Raw genomic sequence first — 22,665 nt, 5'->3', positions numbered from 1 at the left:
GTGGATATAAGGGGTTAACGTACTTGAAAAAAAGGGTAACCACAAATCAAGAACATACAATAGATTCACAAAAAAAACAAAAAGAACACAAGCATAAAATAAAAGGAAATCATCAAATGACAAAAAAGTAAAACAAAAAGGAAGGAACAAAAAAGAAAAATAGAGCCAGGAGGAAAACAAGGTTTAAAATGGCAATAAATACATATTTATCAATAATTACCTTAAATGTCAATGAATTAACTGTTCCAATCAAAAGACAGAGTGGCAGACCGGACTGAAAAACAAGAGCCTACAATATGCTACCTATGAGACCCACTTTAGGGCAAAGGACACACATAGATTGAAAGTGAGGAGATGGAAAAAGATATTTCATGCAAATGGAAATGACAAGAAAGCAGGGGTCGCAATACTCATTATCACACAAAATAGACTTTAAAACAAAGGCCATAAAGAAGATAAAGAAGGACATTATATAACGATAAAGGGATCAATACAAGAGGATATTACACTCATTAACATATATGCACCCTGTATAGGAGCACCTAAATACATAGAATATTAATAGACATAAAGGGAGAAATTGATAGGACTAGGATAATAGTAGGAGCCTTTAACACCCCACTCATATTAATGGACAGATCTTTTAGACAGAAAATCAGTAAGGCAACAGATTCAAAATGATACAACAGAACAGTTAGACTTGATTATTTTAGGACATTACATCCAAAAAACCCAGAATACACATTCTTTTCAAGTGTACATGGAACATTCTCTAGGATTGACCACATACTAGGGCACAAAACTAATGAACAAATTTAAGAGTATAGAAATTATTGCAAGCATCTTCTCTGACCACAATGGCATGAAAGTAGAAATTAGCCACAGGAAAAGAAATGAGAAAAAAACGATTACATGAAGACTAAACTACATGTTACTAAAAAACCAATGGGTTGGGCTTCCCTGGTGGCGCAGTGGTTGAGAGTCCGCCTGCCGATGCAGGGGACACGGGTTCGTGCCCCGGTCTGGGAAGATCCCACATGCCGCAGAGCGGCTGGGCCCGTGAGCCATGGCCGCTGAGCCTGTGCGTCCGGAGCCTGTGCTCTGCAAGGGGAGAGGCCACAACAGTGAGAGGCCCGCCTACCGCAAAAAAAAAAAAAAAAAAAACAATGGGTCAATGAGGAAATCAAAAAGGAACTTTAGGGCTTCCCTGGTGGCGCAGCGGTTGAGAGTCCGCCTGCCAATGCAGAGGACATGGGTTCGTACCCTGATCCAGGAAGATCCCACATGCTGCGGAGCGGCTGGGCCCGTGAGCCATGGCCACTGAGCCTGCACGTCCGGAGCCTGTGCCCCGCAACGGCAGAGGCCACAACAGTGAGAGGCCCGCATACCGCAAAAAAAAAAAAAAAAAAAAAGGAACTTTAAAAATGCCTTGAGGCAAATGACAATGAAAACACAACCATACAAAATCTATGGGATGCAGCAAAAGCAGTCCTTAGAGGGAAGCTCACAGCTATACAAGCCTTCCTCAAAAAACAAGAAAAATCTCAAACAACCTAATCTACCACCTAAAAGACTTAGAAAAATAAGAACAAACAAAACCTAGTCAGCAGAAGGAAGGAAATAATAGAGATGAGAGAAGAAATAAAATAGAGATTAAAAAAAAACAAATAAAACCAAGAGCTGGTTCTTTGAAAGGGTAATAAACAAAATGGACAAACCTCTGGCCATTCTCACCAAGATGAAAAGAGAACCCAAATAAAAAAAATAAGAAACGGAAAAGGAGAAATCTCAACTGATACCGCAGAAATACAAAAAAACCACAAAAGAATACTATGAACAATCATATACCAACAAATTCAACAACCAAGAAGAAATGGACAACTTTCTAGAAACATAGAGTCCACCAAAATTGAATCAAGAACAGATAATTTGAACAGATCAATCACTAGAACTGAAACAGAATATGTAATTTAAAAAACTATCTACAAACAAAAGTCCAGGGCCAGATGGCTTCACAGGCAAATTCTACCATACATACAAAGAAAAACTTTTACTGATCAAACTCTTCCAAAAGACTGAAGAGGAGGGAACACTCCCAAAGATATTCTATGAAGCCACCATCACCCTGATACCAAAACCAGACAAAGATACCACCAAAAAAGAAAACTACAGGCCAATATCTTTGATGAACATAGATGCAAAAATTCTTAACAAAACACTAGCAAACCAAATACAACGCATAAAAAAGATCATACACCACAACCAAGTGGAATTCATCCCAAGTTACAAGGATGAACCAACATGTACAAAATCAATGTGCTATATACCACGTTAGCAAAAGAAAAGACAAAAACCACATGATCATCTCAATAGACACAGAAAAAGCATTTGACTAAATTCAACATCCATTCATGACAAAAACTCTTACCAAGATGGGTATAGAGGGAACATATCTCAACATAATAAAAGCTATTTATGACAAGCCTTCCCCCTAAAATCTGGAACAAGACAAGGATGTCCACTCTCACCACTTCTATTCAACATAGTACTGGAAGTCCTAGCTACAGCAATCAGACAAGAAAAAGAAATAAAAGGTAAACAAATTGGAAGGGAAGAGGTAAAACTGTCACTATATGCACATGACATGATGCTATACATAGAAAACGCTGAAGACTCTACACAGAAACTAATAGAACTGATAAATGAATTTAGCAAGGCAGCAGGATACAAGATTAACGTACAGAAAGAGACTGCATTTCTTTACAACAATGAAATAGCAGAAAGGGAATGTGAAAAAAAAACAATATCTTTTAAAATCACACCCCTAAAAAACCCAAAAAACAAAAAACAAAACTTAGGAATAAACCTGACCAAGGAAGTGAATGACTTATACGCTGAGAATTAAAAAAACATTAATAAAGGAAACTGAAGATGATTCAAAGAAATGGAAAGATATCCCATGCTCTTGGACTGGAAGAATTAATATTGTTAAAATGGCAACTACCCAAAGCAATCTACAGATTTAATGCAATCTCTATCAAATTACCCAGGACATTTTTCACAGAACTATAACAAATAATCCTAAAATTTATATGGAATCACAAAAGACCCAGAATTGCTAAAACAATCCTGAGGAAAAGGAACAAATCAGGAGGCATAACCCTTCCAGACTTCAGACAACACTTCAAAGCTACAGTAATCAAAACAGTGTGGTACTGGCACAAAAACAAACAGATCAACAGAACAGAATAGAGAGCCCAGAAATAAACCCACAACCCTATGGCCAATTAATCTTCAACAAAGGAAGCAAGAATATACAATGGGAAAAAGAAAGTCTCTTCATCAAGTGGTGCTGGGAAAGTTGGACAGCTGCCTGTAAATCAGTGAAGTTAGAACACACCCTCATACCATGCACAAAAATAAACTCAAAATGGCTTAAAGACTTAAATATAAGACAAGACCCCATAAAATTCCTAGAAGAGATTGTAGACAAAACATTCTGATAGAAACTGTAGCAAAAAAAAAAAAAAAAAAAAGTACCAATGTTTTCTTAGGTCTCCCAAGGAAACAGAAAATAAACAAAATAAAAACAAAAACAAACAAATGGGAGTCCGCCTGCCGATGCAGGGGACATGGGTTCGTGCCCCGGTCCGGGAGGATCCCACATGTCATGGAGCGGCTGGGCCCGTGAGCCATGGCCACTGAGCCTGCGCGTCCGGAGCCTGTGCTCCGCAACGGGAGAGGCCACAACAGTGAGAGGCCCGCGTACCGCAAAAAATAAATAAATAAATAAACAAACAAATGGGACCTAATCAAACTTACAAGCTTTTGCACAGCAAAGGAAACCATAAACAAAATGAAAAGACCACTTATGGAATGGGAAAAAATATTTGCGAACAATGTGACCAACAAGGGCTTAATTTCCAAAATATACAAACAGTTCATACAACTCAACAACAACAACAAAAAAACCAAACAGCCAAATCAAAAAGTGGCTAGAAGACCTAAAAAGACATTTATCCAAAGAAGACATATAGATGGTCAATAGGCACAGGAAACGATGTTCAACATCACTAATTATTAGAGAAATGCAAATCAAAACTACAATGAGGTACCACCAACTCACACCAGTCAGAATGGCCATCATTAAAAAGTCTATACACAATAAATGCTGGAGAGGGTGTGGAGAAAAGGGAACCCTCCTTCACTGTTGGTGGGAATGCAAGTTAGTGCAGCCACTATGGAAAACAGTATGGAAAACTAAAAAGATATTACCATGTGATCCCACTCCTGGGCATATATCCAGAAAAAGACGTAGTTCAAAAGGATACATGTGGGCTTCCCTGGTGGCGCAGTGGTTCAGAGTCCACCTGCTGATGCAGGGGACACAGGTTTGTGCCCCAGTCCGGGAAGATCCCACATGCTGCGGAGCGGCTAGGCCCGTGAGCCATGGCCGCTGAGCCTACGCGTCCAGAGCCTGTGCTCCGCAACGGGAGAGGCCACAACAGTGAGAGGCCCGCATATCGGAAAAAAAAAAAAAAAAAAAAGGATACATGTACCCCATGTTCACTGTAGCACTACTCACAATAGCCAAGACATGGGAACAACCTAAATATCCATCGACAGATGAATGGATAAAGAAGATGTGGTGCATATATACAATGAAATACTACTCAGCCATAAAAAAAATAATGGCACATGCAGCAACATGAATGCAACTAAAGATTACCATACCAAGTGAAGTAAGTCCAAAAGAGAAAGACAAATACTGTACGATATCACTTATATGTGGAATCTAAAATAGGGCACAAATGAACCTATCTATGAAACAGAAACAGACTCAGACATAGAGAACAGATTTGTGTTGCCAAGGTGGAAGAGAGGTGGGGGAGGGATGGACTGGGAGTTTGGGGTTAGTACATATTACATATAGACTGGATTAGCAACAAGGTACTACTGTATAGCACAGGGAACTATATTCAATATCCTGGGATAAACCATAATGGAAAAGAATATTTAAAAAGGATGTATATATGTGTATAACTGAGTCACTCTGCTGTACAGCAGAAATTAACACAACATTGTAAATCAACTATACTTCAATAAAAAATAAATTTAAAAAAAAGAAATGATATTTGTTTTTACCTATCAAATTGACAAAATTTTAAAAATTATAATACTAATCTACAAAAAGTTCCTAAAGTTAATAAGTGAGTTTTGCAAGGTCACTGAATAAAACCAATAGACAAAACCCAATTGTATTTCTATACTAGCACTGAACAGTTAGAAATTGAACCATGTCATTTAGTATAATCTAACAAAATATGTACAGGAACTATATGCTGAAAACAACAAAACACTGATGAGAAAAACAAAAGAAAACGTAATAAAATGGAGAGATAGACCATGTTCGTGGATTGGAAGACACAGTATCTTTAAGCATGTCAAACTTCCCCAAACCGATCTACAGATTTAACACAATCTCAATTAAAATTCTAGCAGGATTCTGTAGACACTAACAAGCTGATTCTAAAATTTATAAGGGAATGCAAGAAACTAAACAGTTAAAACAATTCAGGAAAAACAAGGTTGGAGGATTCACACTACCTGACTATAAGACTTACTACAAAGCTGCAGTAATCAAGACAACGTGCGGTATTTGCTAAAGGATAGACAGCATAAACCAGTAGAACAGGATGCAGAAATAGACCCACACATACATGATCAATCGATTTCCAATAAAGGAGCAAAGGCAATTCAAAGGAGAAAGGACTACTTTTCAACAAATGGTGGAAGAAATGGATGTCTAAATGGAAACAAATCCCTTCAATCTGGGCCTCATACTTACTTACGTACGTACGTACGTACGTACGTACGTACTTTACTTACTTACTTACTTACTTACTTACTTTATTTATTTATTTATTTATTTATTTATTTATTTATTTAGCTAGCTAGCTAGCTAGCTAGCTAGCAATATGCGGGCCTCTCACTGTTGTGGCCTCTCCCGTTGGGGAGCACAGGCTCCGGACGCGCAGGCTCAGCGGCCATGGCTCACGGGCCCAGCCGCTCTGCGGCATGTGGGATCTTCCCGGACCAGGGCATGAACCCATGTCCCCTGCATCTGTAGGCGGACTCTCAACCACTGCGCCACCAGGGAAGCCCTGGGCCTCATACTTTATATAAAAATCAATTAAAAATGGATTATAGACTTAAGTATAAACCATAAATTATAAAACTTTTAGCAGAAAACATAGGAAAAATACTTATGATCTCCACCTAGGTAAAGACATCTTTGCAATAACATCAAAAACAATCTCTAAAAGAAAAAATTGATGAATTGGTCTTTAATTAAGAACTTTTGCTCTGTGGAAGATTGTGTTAAGAGAATGAGAATACAAGCCACAGACCATAATAAAGTATAAAGTATCAGCAAATCACTTATCTGACAAAGGACGTGTATCCAGACTATATAAAGAACATTTAAAACTCAACAGCAAGAAAACAACCCAGTTCAATGGGCCAAAGATGGAACAGGTACTTCACCAAAGAAATACAGATGGCAAATAAACCCATGAAAAGATGCTCAACATCATCAGTCATTGAGGAAACAGAAATTGAAACCACAATGAGTTACTACTACACACACCTATTAGAATGGCTAAAACACACACAAAAAACTAGACACTACCAAGTGCTGACAAATGAAGCAAACTAGAACTCTCACCCATTGTTAGAGGGAATGCAAAATGGCAGCAACATTTAGGTAAACGGTTTGGCGATTTCTTATAAAATTAAATACACACTTACCACATGGCACAGCAATCTAACTCCTAGGGTACTTACCCAAAAGAAATGAAAAGTTTTGTTTACACAAAAGCCTATACATGAACAGATGTAGAGAACAAACATATGGATACCAAGGGGGAAAGGGAGGGTGGGGTGTGGAATGAATTGGGAGGTTGGTATTGCCATATATACACTATTGATACTATGTATAAAAGAGATAACTAATGAGAACCTACTGTATAGCACAGGGAACTCTACTCAGTGCTCTGTGGTGACCTAAATGGGAAGGAAATCCAAAAAAGAGGGGATATATGTATACGTATAGCTGATTCACTTTGCTGTATAGCAGAAACTAATACAACATTGTAAAGCAACTGTACTCCAATTAAAAAAAAAAAAAGCCTATACATGAATGTTTACAGCAACTCTATTCATAACTGCCAAAAACTGGTAAAATCCCAAACATCCTTCAAGGAGTGAACAGATAAATCAAGTGTGGTGCTCCACACAATGGAAAGCTACTCAACAATAAAAAGGAACAATCTACTGATACAAAGAACAATATGGATGAATTTCAAAGGCATTACACTTAGTGAAAGAAGCCAAACTCAAAATGGTACTATGGATTTATATGATGTTCTGGAAAGATAGAACTATACGGAATGAAGAAAATATCAAATGGTTGCTAGAGGTTAGGGGTGAGGGGTGGTTTTGATTACAATGGGACAGAAAAAGAATGTTTTGAGGTGATGGAACTGTTCTATATACTGATTGTGGTGGCAGTTACACAACTCAGTGCATTTGTCAGAACTCACAGAACTGCACAACAGCAAAGAAAATTTTACTGCATGCAAATTTAAAGTTAAATTTTTTAAAAAATATATAAACCCTAGGTATTACAGGCTGAGACAGACTGCAGGGAAATGGCATTCTCATTAACTGCTGACAAGAGCATAAAGTAGTACAAACTCAATCTGGCAAAACAAGACATTAAAAGCATGAATTCAAAATAAGGCACCATAAGGTTCTGAAAACAAGGAGAATAATAAATACTCTTTAATCTTCAGCACTCCATTCTACATCTAAAACCCAAGATTCAGATTTTCAGAGTGGTTGGTACATGGTCAGTGTTCAATGAATGATGCTGATGAATGAATGGAAGGAAAGGGTGAATATGCAGCAATTCCACTTTTGGGCATTTGCCCAAAGGAAATAATTAAGGCTGTACAAAAGACTTAATTATTAAGAGGACTATAAAACGCAACATCACACACTCCTTAAAAATGGTTATGTATTTCTCCACTTGCTGGCATAGGAAGATGTCCATGATACATCGCTGTATTTAAAAAGAACACACCAAAACAACATCCAGCACAGCCCCACTTTTGTTCAAAGAAAAACTATAGATCTATAAATCCTATATCTTCTTTTATTCTGCAGGGATGAATAACACATCTGAAAGACTACAGAGCACAATATTAAGTGTTCATCTCATGGCAGTAGGATTACTAGTGATTTTTAGTTTCTTTTTCCTTGTCAGCATTTTCTGTTTTTTTCCACAACGAAGATCTGTTATTTTAAAATTAACTTTGTTTAAAGAGCACTGATAAGAGAGTCCTAACAGTTCTGAGATAAATGGAATCTTCTGGGGCTGAGATATCCAGGAGGAAAAACGCCCTCTTCCTCAGAAGCCCTATCTGAGAGAAGATCCAGTCTCAAAGGACTAGAGGTCTGACTCACAGAGGCTGTTCTCAAACATGCCCTCTGAGGGAAAAAAGGCTGGCACCCACCTGTATAGATGTCCATGAAGCTGTGCAGGGCCAAACAATGGGGATTCAGACACATCTTCACCTGGGCAGTCACCACCTGCAGCCAGCTGGCTGTCAGCAGCCAGCACTCCTGGGGCCCGGCCAGGGAGCTAGTAACAAGAACATCAACAAAAAACAGTAGGGAAATCAACTTAATGCAGTTCCTGGGCTCAATGATCAATGGCAAAAATCCTCAAGACTTTAAACATAGTAGGCAAATGAAGGTGTTGGACCTTGCGTTCCAAGGATTTTCTAGGTGGGTGTTCCCACTTCCCTGGAATCTGGCCTATAGAATCACCCCTAAAGTTAATATAATTCTGAACTTATTACCCAATTTAACCAATCCCAATGAATTCCCAAATCCAAGCATTATGCCAGGCAGTTCAGAAGTAAACTAAATCCTAAGTTGGTGATAGTAACATTTCAATAGAAATGATGGATAATCACTATTATTATTTTATTTCTGACAATTGGAAAAGTAAAGGAAACCTAAGAAAAGCTGAGAACATCTTCAAAGGTTATAGCCTTAAAGGTATTTGAAGAAAGAGGCAATACAGGCCATGTAAGATGGGGCAGCTAGGGAAGGGTAAATCTGAAAGAGGTGCTTACTTTTGTCCCCCTTTGAACAATGGGCTGCTACAGAGAAGGCACTGCGTGGATGGAGACTCATAATAATTCGACCAAGAAGTTTGCTCGATGGTGACTGTCTCCTCACTCACGTTGGACAGGACGAGTCGAGAGCTATTGAGTTCATGAATCAAGGCGAAGACCTCAGCCAGCTCTGACTCATTCTCAGGAATCTGCAGGATTTTGCGCAGCAGCTGCAGCGTTGACTGGCGCTGGATCTCCCTCTGGGCTGCGCTCAGGGGCTCTGTGGCGCTCAGCACATCCGAGAGTGGTGAGCTCGCCTCCTGAAGAGTGGATTGATCAGTATGCGCCCAGGGCACAAAGAGCCAGCGTGAGGCCAAAACCATGAGCAGCAGAGGGATGGGCCCACAGACTGAGAGGTGGGAAGCCTAGGTTCCTAACCAGCTCAGCTAATAACTCACTGTGTGACTCACGGCAGGTGTTTTCTCTCTCTAACGCTGTTTCTCTACCAGTAGAATGAGAGGATTATACACACCTCTTGGTAATGGTTTTAAGAGTCAGCTCCCATTCACCGGGTATTGGGTTTGGAGGATAACAGTCCAGGGGTTCAATTCTGGTTAAGCCACTGAACAGCTGTATACATGGGTGACCCACAGCAACTTACTTAATCTTTCTGAGCCTCAATTTCCTCACCTACGAAATGAAGGATCAAAATACTAATAATCGGGCTTCCCTGGTGGTGCAGTGGCTGAGAGTCCACCTGCCGATGCAGGGGACACGGGTTCGTGCCCTGGTCCGGGAAGATCCCACATGCCATGGAGCGCCTGGGTCCGTGAGCCATGGCCGCTGAGCCTCCGCGTCCGGAGCCTGTGCTCCGCAATGGGAGAGGCCACACAACAGTGAAAGGCCCACGTACCGCAAAAAAAAAAAAAAAAAAAAAAATACTAATAATCTCCTAGAGTTGTTGTACAGTAAATGAGTATTGCAACAAAAATTCTATGAATGGTAATTCTGATTTATAAACAAGTACCTGTCCAGCTTAAAGCATTTATCTTTAATAGTGTGTGGCTTCTTGGTACAAGGGAACTTTATAACACCAGTCAGAGGCTTCCAGGAAACAAGGTTCTGAAACACTCACTGAAACAGGTCCTTCTGAGGCAGGTCCCTTTTCAATGGAGGTCCCTCCCTGATCCCTTGTGCAAATGCAGTGTGAAACCAAGCCCTCCTTCTTGCTCCCAGAGTCCACTCCTTTACTGCAGATTTCATTTTCTCAGTTGGTAAACTAGTCCCTTGCCCTGCTTATTTACTGATTCCCAATACCACCATGAGGGCACACAAAAGATGCTAATTCATATTTGCTGGACACATTATTTTGTTTTATAGAAGTTAACTGCTTAGTAACAACTTATCACTCAGTAAAGCTATGACAACTCGTCTCACTATCTGTAAGTCTGGTTACCTATCTTTCCCCCCAGCTAGACTGTAAGCTCCTAGAGGGAAGTGGCCGTGTCTTATTCATCCTTGTAGCCCCAAAAGCCTGACCAATAATAAACATTCAATACATGCTTGCTGAAAGAAAGAATGAATGAATGGCTGTAGAAGAGCTGAGTGACACTAGAATGAGTTGCCCCAGGAGGCTGTGTGTTCCCAGTCATGACGATGTTGAATCATGGGCTGGAAGATAGGTTGGAAAGCATACTATCCCTTGGCTCTGAGCCACAGATGAAAGATGGAAAGCAATGAAGATCATTCCAGCCCAGAGATGTTGTGGTCTTAATTACAACCACTGGCAACAAACTGCACAGGAAATGTATGGTCACCAGGGGACTCCAAAGAGAAGGTACACAAAGGACCTTGGGTTTCTGACCAGTGTTTTTTTTTTTTTTTTTTTTTTTTTTTTTTTTTTTTTTTTCTTTTTGCGGTATGTGGGCCTCTCACTGTTGTGGCCTCTCCCGTTGCGGAGCACAGGCTCCGGATGCGCAGGCCCAGCGGCCATGGCTCACGGGCCTAGCCGCTCCGCGGCATATGGGATCCTCCCAGACCGGGGCACGAACCCGTATCCCCTGCATCGGCAGGCGGACTCTCAACCACTGCGCCACCAGGGAGGCCCTGACCAGTGTTTTATTTTGTGGAAAACAATAATTATATTTTGCTTCTCCAAAATTTAGAGAATTAGAAGGTGAGGGAATGTCTGAAGATGAGGGTCATGGTGGTAGGCGGCTACCAGTTAGCCCAAGATAGAAGAATATAATAAGAGTGGGATTTGAAACCAATTGGCAAAAGGTGCCTAGATAACTCCTGTCTAACCTGGAAAGTTAAGTCACCTCATCATTCCAGATCTAGAGACCAACATCCATTTTCACACTGCAAGTCACATCAACAGCTACAATGAAACAGGAAAAAGGAATGTTCAGAGCCATCTACCTATGGAATTCCATTCCATTCCATAATCATGGACTGACACATTATATATGCAAGCTCCAGCATTAGAAGTATGGGGGCTGGGAACTCCCTGGGCGGTCCAGTGGTTAGAGCTCCTCACTCTCACAGCTGAGGGCTCGGGTTCAATCCCTGGTTTGGGAACTAAGATCCCACAAACCACGCGGCCAGTGGGGGAAATAAAAAGAAGTAGTATGGGGGCAATAGACACACCTGTCCTATAAGTAATCACGGTCTCACAGGGAGCTAACAGGGAGTCAAGACAGGGTGTGGTCAATATTTTCTATTTCTCTATGCTTCCTTAGAATCTTTATATCCACATTTCTACAGAGTTCTAATTAGAGTACCCATACCATCTAAGTTTTTTCACTTATTAGATCATAAACCATTTCCATTTTGCAGACTAATCTTTATATTTATCTTTTTATGCAGCATCTTAATATTTAGTTATAAAGATATGTTATAATTTATTTTATTTCAATGGTAGACACAGGTTATTTCTAATTTTATCTCTTGTAATTACAGAATGTATGATGTTCTAGATGGGCTTTAGTTCAGATATTTTGTTTAATTGTCTAGAAATATGTATTCCCATATTTGTCAAAAACATGTGTTCTGAATTTGATTCTCAACACCTATCAAGAACCATGAAAATGTGTGTTGTGTGTGTGCACCAACAGTTTTACTCTGGGAAATTGACTTAAGGAAATAGTTCAAACAAACAAAAGATGTCTGAGTAATACAATGTTATAATGTTTCTTCATACTTTATTTAAATTCTGGGAATGGTAGCAAACTTTATTTTTTGTAACTAATGCTTTACTTTTTTTTTCTTTTTGCATTTCTATAACCAAATAATTCACATGGAGTTCATTTGGGGTATAAGTTGTGGATCTAAATCAGTTTTCTTTATATTGCACTACAATCATCTCTATTTATCAAATAACATTCACTTTCTTGAAGAAAAAAAAAAAGACAGGGTGTGGTCAATGCTTTTAACGTGAAGCGGTGCACATTAAACACGTGGAGAAACCAAAAGGAAAGCTCACTGCCAGCAGAGGGCACCGTGTGGAACAACAGAATATGATGGAAGGTATGGAACCATTTTACATGCAATTTCAAGGGTTTACAGACTCCTTTAAGCTCAATTCTGAGTCTTCTCTAGGGCTCATGGCCCTGAGAATAAAATGCCCAGATCTAATCCACCTTGCCTGCCTTGTTTTACTGATGGGGAAACAAAAATTCAGGAGAGGGAAAGCGAGCAGCTTAGGGTCACTCCCAGGCAGGTATCTCAATTCCTAGTCTCAGTGTTTTTTTCCTTTAGTTCCACTTCCCTTTCTCACTAAGATAATAACCTCAGAACACCACCTCAAGCACAGACCTGAAGATCAGGGGGGTGATATTCTTCTGCCAGAAAGCCCCTCCCCTCTGTATGCATAGAAAAGTTAGCTTGAGGCAGTCCCCACCCCCACTTAGTCCTGTCCACTCCCAAACCCCCTGACCTCCTGACATAACCTTCTGGGTCTCTCCGTGACTCAAGGACATTCAGTGTGACCCCACTGCCTAAAAAACAAACTGCCAGGTCTTAGCATTAAAGATCGTCCATGATATGGCCCCAATATGCCTTTCAAGACTTGTTTTCCATAATCCTCCCCACACACTCTCTCCTCTAACCCAATGGAACAAACACCAGACTCCCTACCTCTTCACTTCTGCTCATACTAGTCCTTGAGTATATGGCGTGCCTTCCCCTTCCACCCACATCCTGCACATCCTGTGAGGTGCAGCTTAGATCTGGAGTAACCGGGCTCCATCTTGGATCCTGACCTGTTGTTCCGCGTGCCATCTTCTTTCCCTGCAAAGCGGATGAATGAGATCTCTCTTCTTACCCTCACCCTAGTCATTCTATTCCCTGCCTTAGGTACTACATCTTTCTGTTCACTTAAAAAAAATTCACATGTGGAAATTCAGAGGCCCTCTGAAACTGCCTATTTTCCCTGGTTCTAATAAACCAACAACCAACCAAAAAAAAACAAGCCCTAAGAAGCCAAGTGGAATGTGTTTTACTATCCAAATAGTTTGGTCCAACTTCAGGGAGGAGGCCTGCCAACACTGCTAGAAGTAAAGCTTTGTGGTTGGCCAAATACTCTGCAAGAAACCTGAGAAGCAGGAATCTCATCTACAAAGTCCTGGGGTTGGCACTCTGTATTTACCAAAATTCTATTTACAGGCCCTTCACCAGCCTCAGAGCTAAAAGGATGTAACCCTTCCACCCCTCTCTTCTTCAGAATCCTCTTTAAGGCCTGTGTTGGCTTCCCCGCGGCACCCCCGTGAATGAACTCTTGGTCCACTGAGCTAGAAGGTTCTCAGAGATCAAGGTATCTGGTCAGCCCCCTCAGCTTGGCAAAGAGGACAAGGAAGCCCAGAAAGAAGGCACTTGCCCAGGTTCAGAACCTGTAACTTGGTTCCAGTTCAGGTGCTAACTACTATTGTGTACTAAGAAATCCTTTTATTTCTCCTAAAGCAGGTCTGCTAACAGAGCCCAATCCAAGGCTGCGGGGTGTGTTTGGGGAAGGAACTCACGAGAACCTTGGTGGTTTTCTCAGTCCGGTCTTTGGCAAGGTTAAAACCACAGCTGGGACAAATCCGCGGTTTATGCCGATTGGTGTAGACATAGCTACAAGAGGGATTCTTGCACTTTCCCCGACCTCTTGATGTAGCCAGGCCCAAATCCTAAAAAAGTAAGACTGAAGTTCAATTCTACAAGTCAACTTACACCTGGGCAGAGCCAAGAATCAGGATGACCTGCTATGGGTAAAACAGAGAGGGCAATCACAAAACCAGATTTAGACTAACTCTCCAAGAGCCTTGAAGCAAGATACTTTTTCGGCAGCTATCCCCTTTCAGTCTTAATACAGCCTAAATAATTTTGGCAAGTCCTTCCTTATCTGTGAAACAAGTGAGTTGAATCTCAAAGGTCATAAATTCAAATGCCTTCAGGGTCCAGGCAATCAGCAGAGTGAAACAGGCCTGTTCTAACAGAGTGCCAGAGACTGTGGTGAACCAAAGATTTCAAGCTCCAATAAAGATAAATTGTGACTTCTCGACTATTTAAGCTCAAACCTCTGGCATCTAGACTCCTACAACAAGCTGCAGTCTAATCAGCCAAAGAGAAGGTCCCAGGCAGTTCCCACCAGATGGTATCCCTAGTGGCCTCTCATAGCCAAATGGAAGAGGTAGTGAAGGGATGGATGGCATGGAGAAGGTAGTAATTAGGTCTTTAGAAAAAGAAGCCTGAGCAGCTGTCTAGGATAAGAGAGACACTCTCCCCAAGGATCAGGCCAGATGAGGCCCTGACCCACCATACCATGCGCTGTCTTGTTCCTACTGAATCCTAGCACAGGGCATGGCACGGAGCAGGCGCTCAATAAAGTTTCTGAATTTTTAAAAATCTAGCTGCTTTCTCAAGATCTGTGTATCTTACTCATCCAGGGAAACTGCCAAATGATACCTGGCTGATTGGTACCTTAAGGATCAACAAAATTAGAGAATGTTGAGCAAGAGAAGCCCTAACATGCTTTCTAAACCAACAGAGTATTTTACAGATAGTGAAAACTGAGGACCAGAGAAGCAAAGAGCCTTGCTCAAGGTTAGATGCCATGCTAGCAGCAGAGCCAGAACCACTTTTGGACTAGGTCTTTCGACACCCAGTGTTTATTCCACTGCTCTAGGCTGCTTACCCTGCAAAAGGACGACCCCAGAGTCACACATTCATTTATTGGGATGTTAACATGTGTTATGTTAAAAATAAAAGTGGGGGAGGGAAAACCTTGGTGAGAAACACCAGGCTAAACAAAAGTTGCTTCACTAAAGCACTTCTCAAACCCTTTCAGATACTAGTACTGAATGTGACTCTGTTTTAGGGAGGAAAAAAATACATTTCTCAAACTTATATGTAGACCACACTTTTGAGGCTAAAAGGTCCAAAGACTGCTGAATGTTGAAGTTAGACTGGATTCTCATCTCCAGCTACTCTCAAAAGAAATATCCTGGTCTCAGCTGGCCTATACTTCATGGATCTCACCTGGGAAAAACAGCAAACCTAGATGATTCACCCAGTAGCTATCATCTGTACCACTGACAGGATCTTCAGAATCTATAATCTCGCCCTCACCCTACTCTCACTCCCAAGTACCACTCCCCACCCACCTCAGACTCCTACTCCCCCTCAACCACACAATCAAACCACCTCTATGTCAACCCATCACCTGTCTGCACTTACCAGTGTGACGGTGCAGCTATACTTATATGGAGGAAACATATCAGGCTTGACCTCTACAACTTTCACCTGAGATGTCCTGTTGGCTGGGCCATTTGGTAGCTGTAGATCAAAACAAATTATTTTAGTGCCTCTGAACCTCAGTCAAACTCCTGACGTCCTGTGTCCTGAAACAGCTTGAGGAAACAGTTGCCCAGGCATTTGTAGAGCTATGCTCCAAACAAGCCCTCTGGAATGCTAGTCAGCAGTCACCAGCCCACCAAAGGTTGAGTGTCACTTTCAACTCCAGGGGTTCCCACACTCTTTTGCACAGCTTCTAACACTGCTTATCAGAAACACTATGAGTCAGATTTACAACTACTATCAAGTGAGAAAAGCATGTAATAGCTCTATACACAAATATGTGGTTGAATTATGCTGACATAAAGAAGTCTGGGGAATTCCCTGGTGGTCCAGTGGTTAGGACGCCATGCTTCCACTGCTGGGGGTCTGGGTTCAATCCCTGGCCAGGGAACTAAGATCCCACAACCTGCATGGCACGGCCAAAAAAAAAAAAAAACACAAGAAGTTTGAAAGATTATTCACTAAAATGTCACAGGTTGAGGGGAAGATCATGGTTGTTTTCCATTTTACCACTATCTATAAAAATTTTCAAATGTTCTATATGGAATGTAAAAAAGAAAAGATGAAGAAAGCATTCTAAATTAAAAATAATTATTCTGTAATAATGAATTTAAGTTAATTTTCAGAACATAAGATTTCATGTAACTTAACTGGTTTAAGACTAGTAAAAGGCTTTATGGCTTTTTAACAAATACCCAATTTGCCAATTAAAAGGAAACTACACAGAAGACTGGGAATTTACACACATGAAGGGAATCTAAGGGCTGGAAATCTAGGAAGCAGCTGAAGCAGACTCGATTACCATCCTTCTATTCCCCAAGATCACACATGCACCCAGGGGTGACACCACATTTGGGTGAAAACAGATCAACCTTCAAAGTAGAAGCTGGCTGATAGCCTTGTTGGGGCAAATTTAGAACTATCAAACCAAAGCAGTTACCTGACAGAGAGCACACGGCAAGGGAGATGGCAGACTGATATTCCTATTCCAATTTGGTCCATGTCAGGGTTTTCAATTTCAAACTGAGGGATTGTGAAATTAACTTAATGGGCTGAAACCAGCATTGTGGAAAAAGAAATGGAAAAATGACTGCATAAAATAAGGGCATAGCTTAATTAAACTTTTAATGTGTATATATGTATATATTTACTGGGCTGTGATGTAGAAATGTGTTTGTTACTGACGGTCATGCTCACAAAAGTGCTGATTTAGGGATCTTTGATCACATTCAAGTCACATACGGCAAAACAACTAAAAAAAAATCTAATAATAAATATACTTGAACACATGCAATTTTGACACCTGAGAAATCTTTAATAGCTCTATCATTAAATGGAATGAATTGTACTGGTTACAAACCAGTACATGGAGAAAGAGCCATGCTTTTAGGTTTAAAAAATTACATTTAAAAGATAAACACAGACAAATGCAGGAAAGAACCTGGCTGAATGAGCGCACACTGGACCATCAATAACAGTTATTTCTGGGTGGCAGGATCAGAAGAGACTTATTTTCTTTCTGCCTTACCTGAATTTTCTTTATTTTCTATAACAACCATGCATTCATTTTTTCTAAAAAGACATGACAACTAAATGCAGCATCTAATCCTAGATCGTATCCTGTACTAACGTAGAAAATGCTATAAAGGACACAACTGGGTAAAACCAACGAAACTGGAATACAAATGATAAAGTATCAATGTTTCAGTAACGGAGTATCTCTAGTCTTAGGAAATACACACTGAAGCATTAAAGAGTAAAAGGCCATGTTACTTACCTTTAAATTATGTGTATTTTAAACATACATACACACACACACACACACACACACAATGGGGAAGACAAATGAGCACAAATGATAATGCAAAATGGGCTAATATGTTAACAATAGGTAACTAGGTAAAGACTACATGGGTGCTCTTTGTACTACTTTTACTCTTGCAACTTTTCTTGTTTTAAATTATTTCTAAATAAAATTTTTAAAACATGCATTCATTTTTATAACCAGAAAAAGAAACTAATTAAAAACCAGATAACTCATTCATGCTAACCCTCCTCCCACAGTTCTACCAGTGTTAAGAATAGGCTTTTTGCCTATGGCTTTGAGACACTCAATGGAAGCCCTGTTCTTGGAGCAGCCAGCGGCCCCCCCCAGATGGCTCCCCCTCTGGGGAAAGGGTCTTACCTTCACCTCACCAGTGCTAGATGGCTGTTGGATAGGCTGGCCCAGCTGCTTCAGCGTGCTTGGCTTCAGGCCACAAGTCCTCACAGAGGGAGTCTTATCTGAGACAACCAGGAGCCAGACTGGTGACTTAAGTGCATTCAGAGTCTCCCTAAGTCTCTCATCTCCATGCTCAACCCCCACTCCTGTCCCCTTCCCTTTAGACAGTCCCTCCTCCCAAGTCTGTCCCAGACCTTACCGCTCAGGGCAAAGGCCTGCCTGGCCCTGGGCAGTCCCATGCTGCTGCCTCGACCCACGTTAGCTGGGGCTGGAAGAATTGCTCTCATGGGTCTTGCTGCAGCCAGTAACGAGGGCTTGCCCCGTGCTCTGCCTTTAAGCTCTGGGGCTCTGGACACAGGAATAAGCAGGTCAACTCTGAAAAAAAACAAGAAGGGAGCTCTCCTAGAAATTCCAGACCAGGGGGAAGAAAACCGAAGTGCAATCTTCAGATACCACTTTATTAGAATAGTGTCCTGGTTAAACTGTCAGGCTTTAGACATTAATTAAACCATTAAATAGCTGTGTAACCCTGGGCAAGAAATCTCACTGTTTACCTCGTTTGTAATATGCAATTACATGTACTTCATGGGGTCATTATGAAAATAAAAAAGTGCAAAACAGTGCCTACAGTGAGGGATATCAATAGCTATTGTAGTTATAACACCTAATCTGCCTCTAATCAGCCCAAGTATTTAAAGTGTATCAGTCTCCCACAAGAGGGCAGCTTAGAGACCCTGGAGAACAAGGTTCATGTTTTCTTCATCTTTGTAGCTCCAGTGTTGAGCATAAAGCCTGCCCATTGAAGGCCTCAATACACGTTTGCTAAAGTGCTTCACCTGCCCAAAAGTGCACAGCTTCATTCTCTAAGGACACGGAACCATCTCAAAGTATATTGTTAAATTTTAAAAGATGTCAAAGTATGTATGTTATGCTACCATTTGTGTAAAGAAAGGTGGGGGGAAAAATATATATTAACACACACACACACACACACACACACACACAGCTGACCCTGAACAGCACGTATTAGGGGCACTGACCCCCATGGAGTCAAAAGTCCACTGATAACTTCACAGCCCTCCATATCCAGGGTTCCACATCTGGCAGATTCAACCAACTGCACACCATGTAGTACTGTAGTACATACATACTGAAAAAAATCCACGTGTAAGTGAACCCACGCAGTTCAAGTCCATGTCTATTCAAGAGTCAACTATGTACGTATATATATATATATATATATATGTGTGTGTGTGTGTGTGTGTACACACATGTATTTTTTCCCTACCTTTCTTTACACAAATGGTAGCGTGACATACATACTTCGACATCTTGACTTTTAAAATTTAATGATATTCATTATAAACACACATACACTCCTATTTGTTTGCATATACTCAAAATTATCTCCAAAAACACAGAAAGTTGGGAATATTGTCTCTGGGAAATGGGAATGGAGCACTCAAGGATGGGACAGAAAGGAGATTTTCTTCAGTATATATTCCTTACACCTTTTCAGTCTGAACTATGTGAATATATTTTCTACTGAACAATAAAAGTTTTTTAATCGTAATAATATAAACCAGAATTTCTAAACCTTGGCACTACTAACATTTTGGGCCAAATAATTCTCTGTTGCAAGAGGCTGTCCTGTGCATTGTAGGATGTTTAGCAGCATCCTTGGCCTCTACCCACTTGATGACAGTGGCACTCCCTCCCCAATGGTATCAACCAAAAATGTCTCCAAACATTGCCACAATGTCCCCTGGGGCACTGCTCCCCTTTGAGAACCAATGATACAAACAAAAAAGAGCCTTCCATTTTAAGACCACAGCTGCCTCTGTAAAGGAGCTACATACATGGAGAATTCAGTCAAGCCTCTAAGGTGAGAAAGCCTTTAAGGAAGGGAGGAAAAACAGCCCACACTTATGGACCTCTCCTATCTGCAAGGCACTGGGCTGCAAGCTTTACACACAATCTTTTTCAGGCTGTATGGTCAGCCATTGAGGATACGATTCTTTTTTATAACACCCAACTCAAGATTTTTCAGAGGGGAAAATGGGTACGAAGTGACTATGCCCACGGTCAAACAGAAGCCCTGGACAGAGTCACAACCAGAATTTAGTTCTCTGACCACCAGGACAGGAATCTTTATTATATAAAGATGCCCTAATAAGGCTTCTCTTTTCAAATGCAGTATCCAGAATTGGATACTAGGTTTGTAACATTGCCCACAGCCTGTACCAACAAGACCCTGTAATAACTGCTTTAGGGAGACTGACAAGAAGAGATGTATAAGGAACGGGACAGCAGTAAATAGACAGCAGAGTGTAGGAGGAAAGGCGGATCAATGTCTCTAGGCCTCAGCTTCTGTATCTCTAAAATATAAACCATGAATTGGGCTCTGCTATCTCTCTCAGGAATGCTGTAAGGACATGGGACAAAATAAACACAGGGCACTTCGCAAGCTGCTGTTCTAAACACAATGCTGTAATATATAAACACATTGGGGAACTTCCCTGGTGGTCCAGCGGTTAAGAATCCGTCTTGCGATGCAGGGGACACCGGTTCGATCCCTGGTCAGGGAACTAAGATTCCCACATGCCGCGGGGCAACTAAGCTCACGCACCACAACTACAGAGCCCACGTGCTCTGGAGCCTGTGCAGCGCAACTAGAGAGCTCGCATGCTGCAACTACTGAGCCTGCACGCTCTGGAGCTCACACGCCACAACTAGAAAGAAGCCAGCGCACAGCAACGAAGAGCCCACACGCCGCAACAAAAGATCCCAATGTGCCGCAACTAAGATCTGACGCAGCCAAAAAATAATAAATAAATAAATATGTAAATATTTTTTTAAATAGGGGAAAAAATAAACACATTGGGTTACCCTGTAGGCTTTTTAGGAGCAGGGAGTGAATTGGAGGTGCTGGTCCCCTCAGCTGGTGGTGGCACGTCTAGTCCAGGACTGTCATTCTCAGTTGTCCCCAGAGAGACCTCACGCTGCACACCACTCTTGACCACTGGCTTCTTAATGACTGCTGTACCACGATTCCCAGGAGTTTCCTTGACCAAAACATGGGCATCTGAGATGATCACTTCCTCCCACTCATTCTCCTCACCCACGTCTCTTTGAGGAGCTATACTTAGGAGCTGGCTTACAGCTTCAGAGTTCTCCAGAGTCAGTTTAGAAGAGTTTTCCTTAGCAGAATTTTGCTCGGAGGTGAGAGGCTGCTGATTTCTTTTAACCACAGAGCCTTTGGAGGAGACTCCAGAAGTCAATTCCACTTTGACTTTGGCTGGCTTTTCCTAGAAAAAAAAAAAGAAAACCTTTCATGCATATAGCATTTTACAGTTGACGACACATTTACAAATATTCTCTCATTTGATCCTTGTGACAATAATGTATGAGCAACAAATAAGAAGCCGAGGCTGAGAAAGGAAGAGGCTGACTTCAGGTCCCAAGTATAAAACTGGCCCGAATCTAAGTCTTCTGATTCCAGTTCCCTTTCACCACTGTATTCAATGTCCGAGTTAGGATAAGCCTATTCTAATAAATTTCTTAACGACGTTTCTTCAGGTTTCAGCGAACAAATGCTGACATTTTTTTACCTCGACCTTTGATTGTTGAAGGTCTTCTTTATGTCTACAAAGAGGCTGACATACTGCCATATTGGGCCTAGAAGTATTAAGTTGTTTATCTTGGTGGTCCCTTTATGAGACTCACTTAATCACAATGTGGTCACAATCTCGCACAGACTGAATGCTTCCAACTCCACTGGGGAAAACTCTTTTATCTTTTTCCCAGATTCTTTCAGGTTGAGTCCTAAAAGTCAGCGTAAGGCTGATTTACACATACACCACAAACTTCTCACTGGGTCAAATCAGATCACACACATTAATTACATGCTAGAAAAGGCTCACTCACTAAAAATACCAGCTGCTGCTATCTCAGACAGACCCGAGGTTTACATACATATATGTACACACGAACACTTAAAAAAAATTAACAGTGGACTTCCCTGGTGGTGCAGTGGTTAGGAATCTGCCTGCCAATGCAGGGGACACGGGTTCAATCCCTGGTCTGGGAAGATCCCACATGCCACGGAGCAACTAAGCCCGAGGGCCACAACTACTAAGCTTGCACGTTAGAGCCCACGGGCTCTAGGGCCCCCATGCCACAACTACTGAGCCCACATGCTGCAACTACTGAAGCCCGCGTGCCTAGAGCCCGTACTCCACAACAAAAGAGGCCACCGCAGTAAGAAGCCCGCGCACTGCAACGAAGAGTAGCCCCCGCTCGCCGCAACTAGAGAAAGACCGCACGCAGCAACGAAGACCCAACACGGCCAAAAAAAAAAAATTTAACAGTGGTCATCTCTGTGGTAGGTCTCAAAGGTTTTTTCCTTCCACGTGAATA

The 22,665-nt window shown here is 41.3% G+C and overlaps 1 protein-coding gene across 8 annotated transcripts in view; it reads right to left on the bottom strand.

The window, feature by feature from the left end:
• The window catches only part of HMGXB3 (HMG-box containing 3), a 63,339-nt gene that overhangs the window by 21,153 nt on the left and 19,521 nt on the right, over positions 1-22,665 (bottom strand). For 2 of the 8 annotated variants that reach the window (XM_081233594.1, XM_081233596.1), the window contains exons 7-14: positions 21,136-21,554; positions 18,446-18,621; positions 18,211-18,308; positions 15,906-16,004; positions 14,207-14,356; positions 13,326-13,478; positions 9,207-9,508; positions 8,580-8,707 (exon numbers count right to left, since the gene is read on the bottom strand). In XM_081233594.1, coding sequence (XP_081089720.1) covers positions 8,580-8,707; positions 9,207-9,508; positions 13,326-13,478; positions 14,207-14,356; positions 15,906-16,004; positions 18,211-18,308; positions 18,446-18,621; positions 21,136-21,554 — 1,525 coding nt within the window. The remainder of the gene's footprint in view (positions 1-8,579; positions 8,708-9,206; positions 9,509-13,325; positions 13,479-14,206; positions 14,357-15,905; positions 16,005-18,210; positions 18,309-18,445; positions 18,622-21,135; positions 21,555-22,665) is intronic. The other 6 variants (XM_081233598.1, XM_081233600.1, XM_081233597.1 and 3 more) reach the window with 5 other exon arrangements.

This window comes from Mesoplodon bidens (assembly GCF_964165515.1).
Source record: "Mesoplodon bidens genome assembly, chromosome: 4".
NCBI classification, from domain to species: domain Eukaryota; kingdom Metazoa; phylum Chordata; class Mammalia; order Artiodactyla; family Ziphiidae; genus Mesoplodon; species Mesoplodon bidens.
Note: the sequence above shows the minus strand (reverse complement) of the source record. Positions and strands in the feature narration are given on the sequence as shown.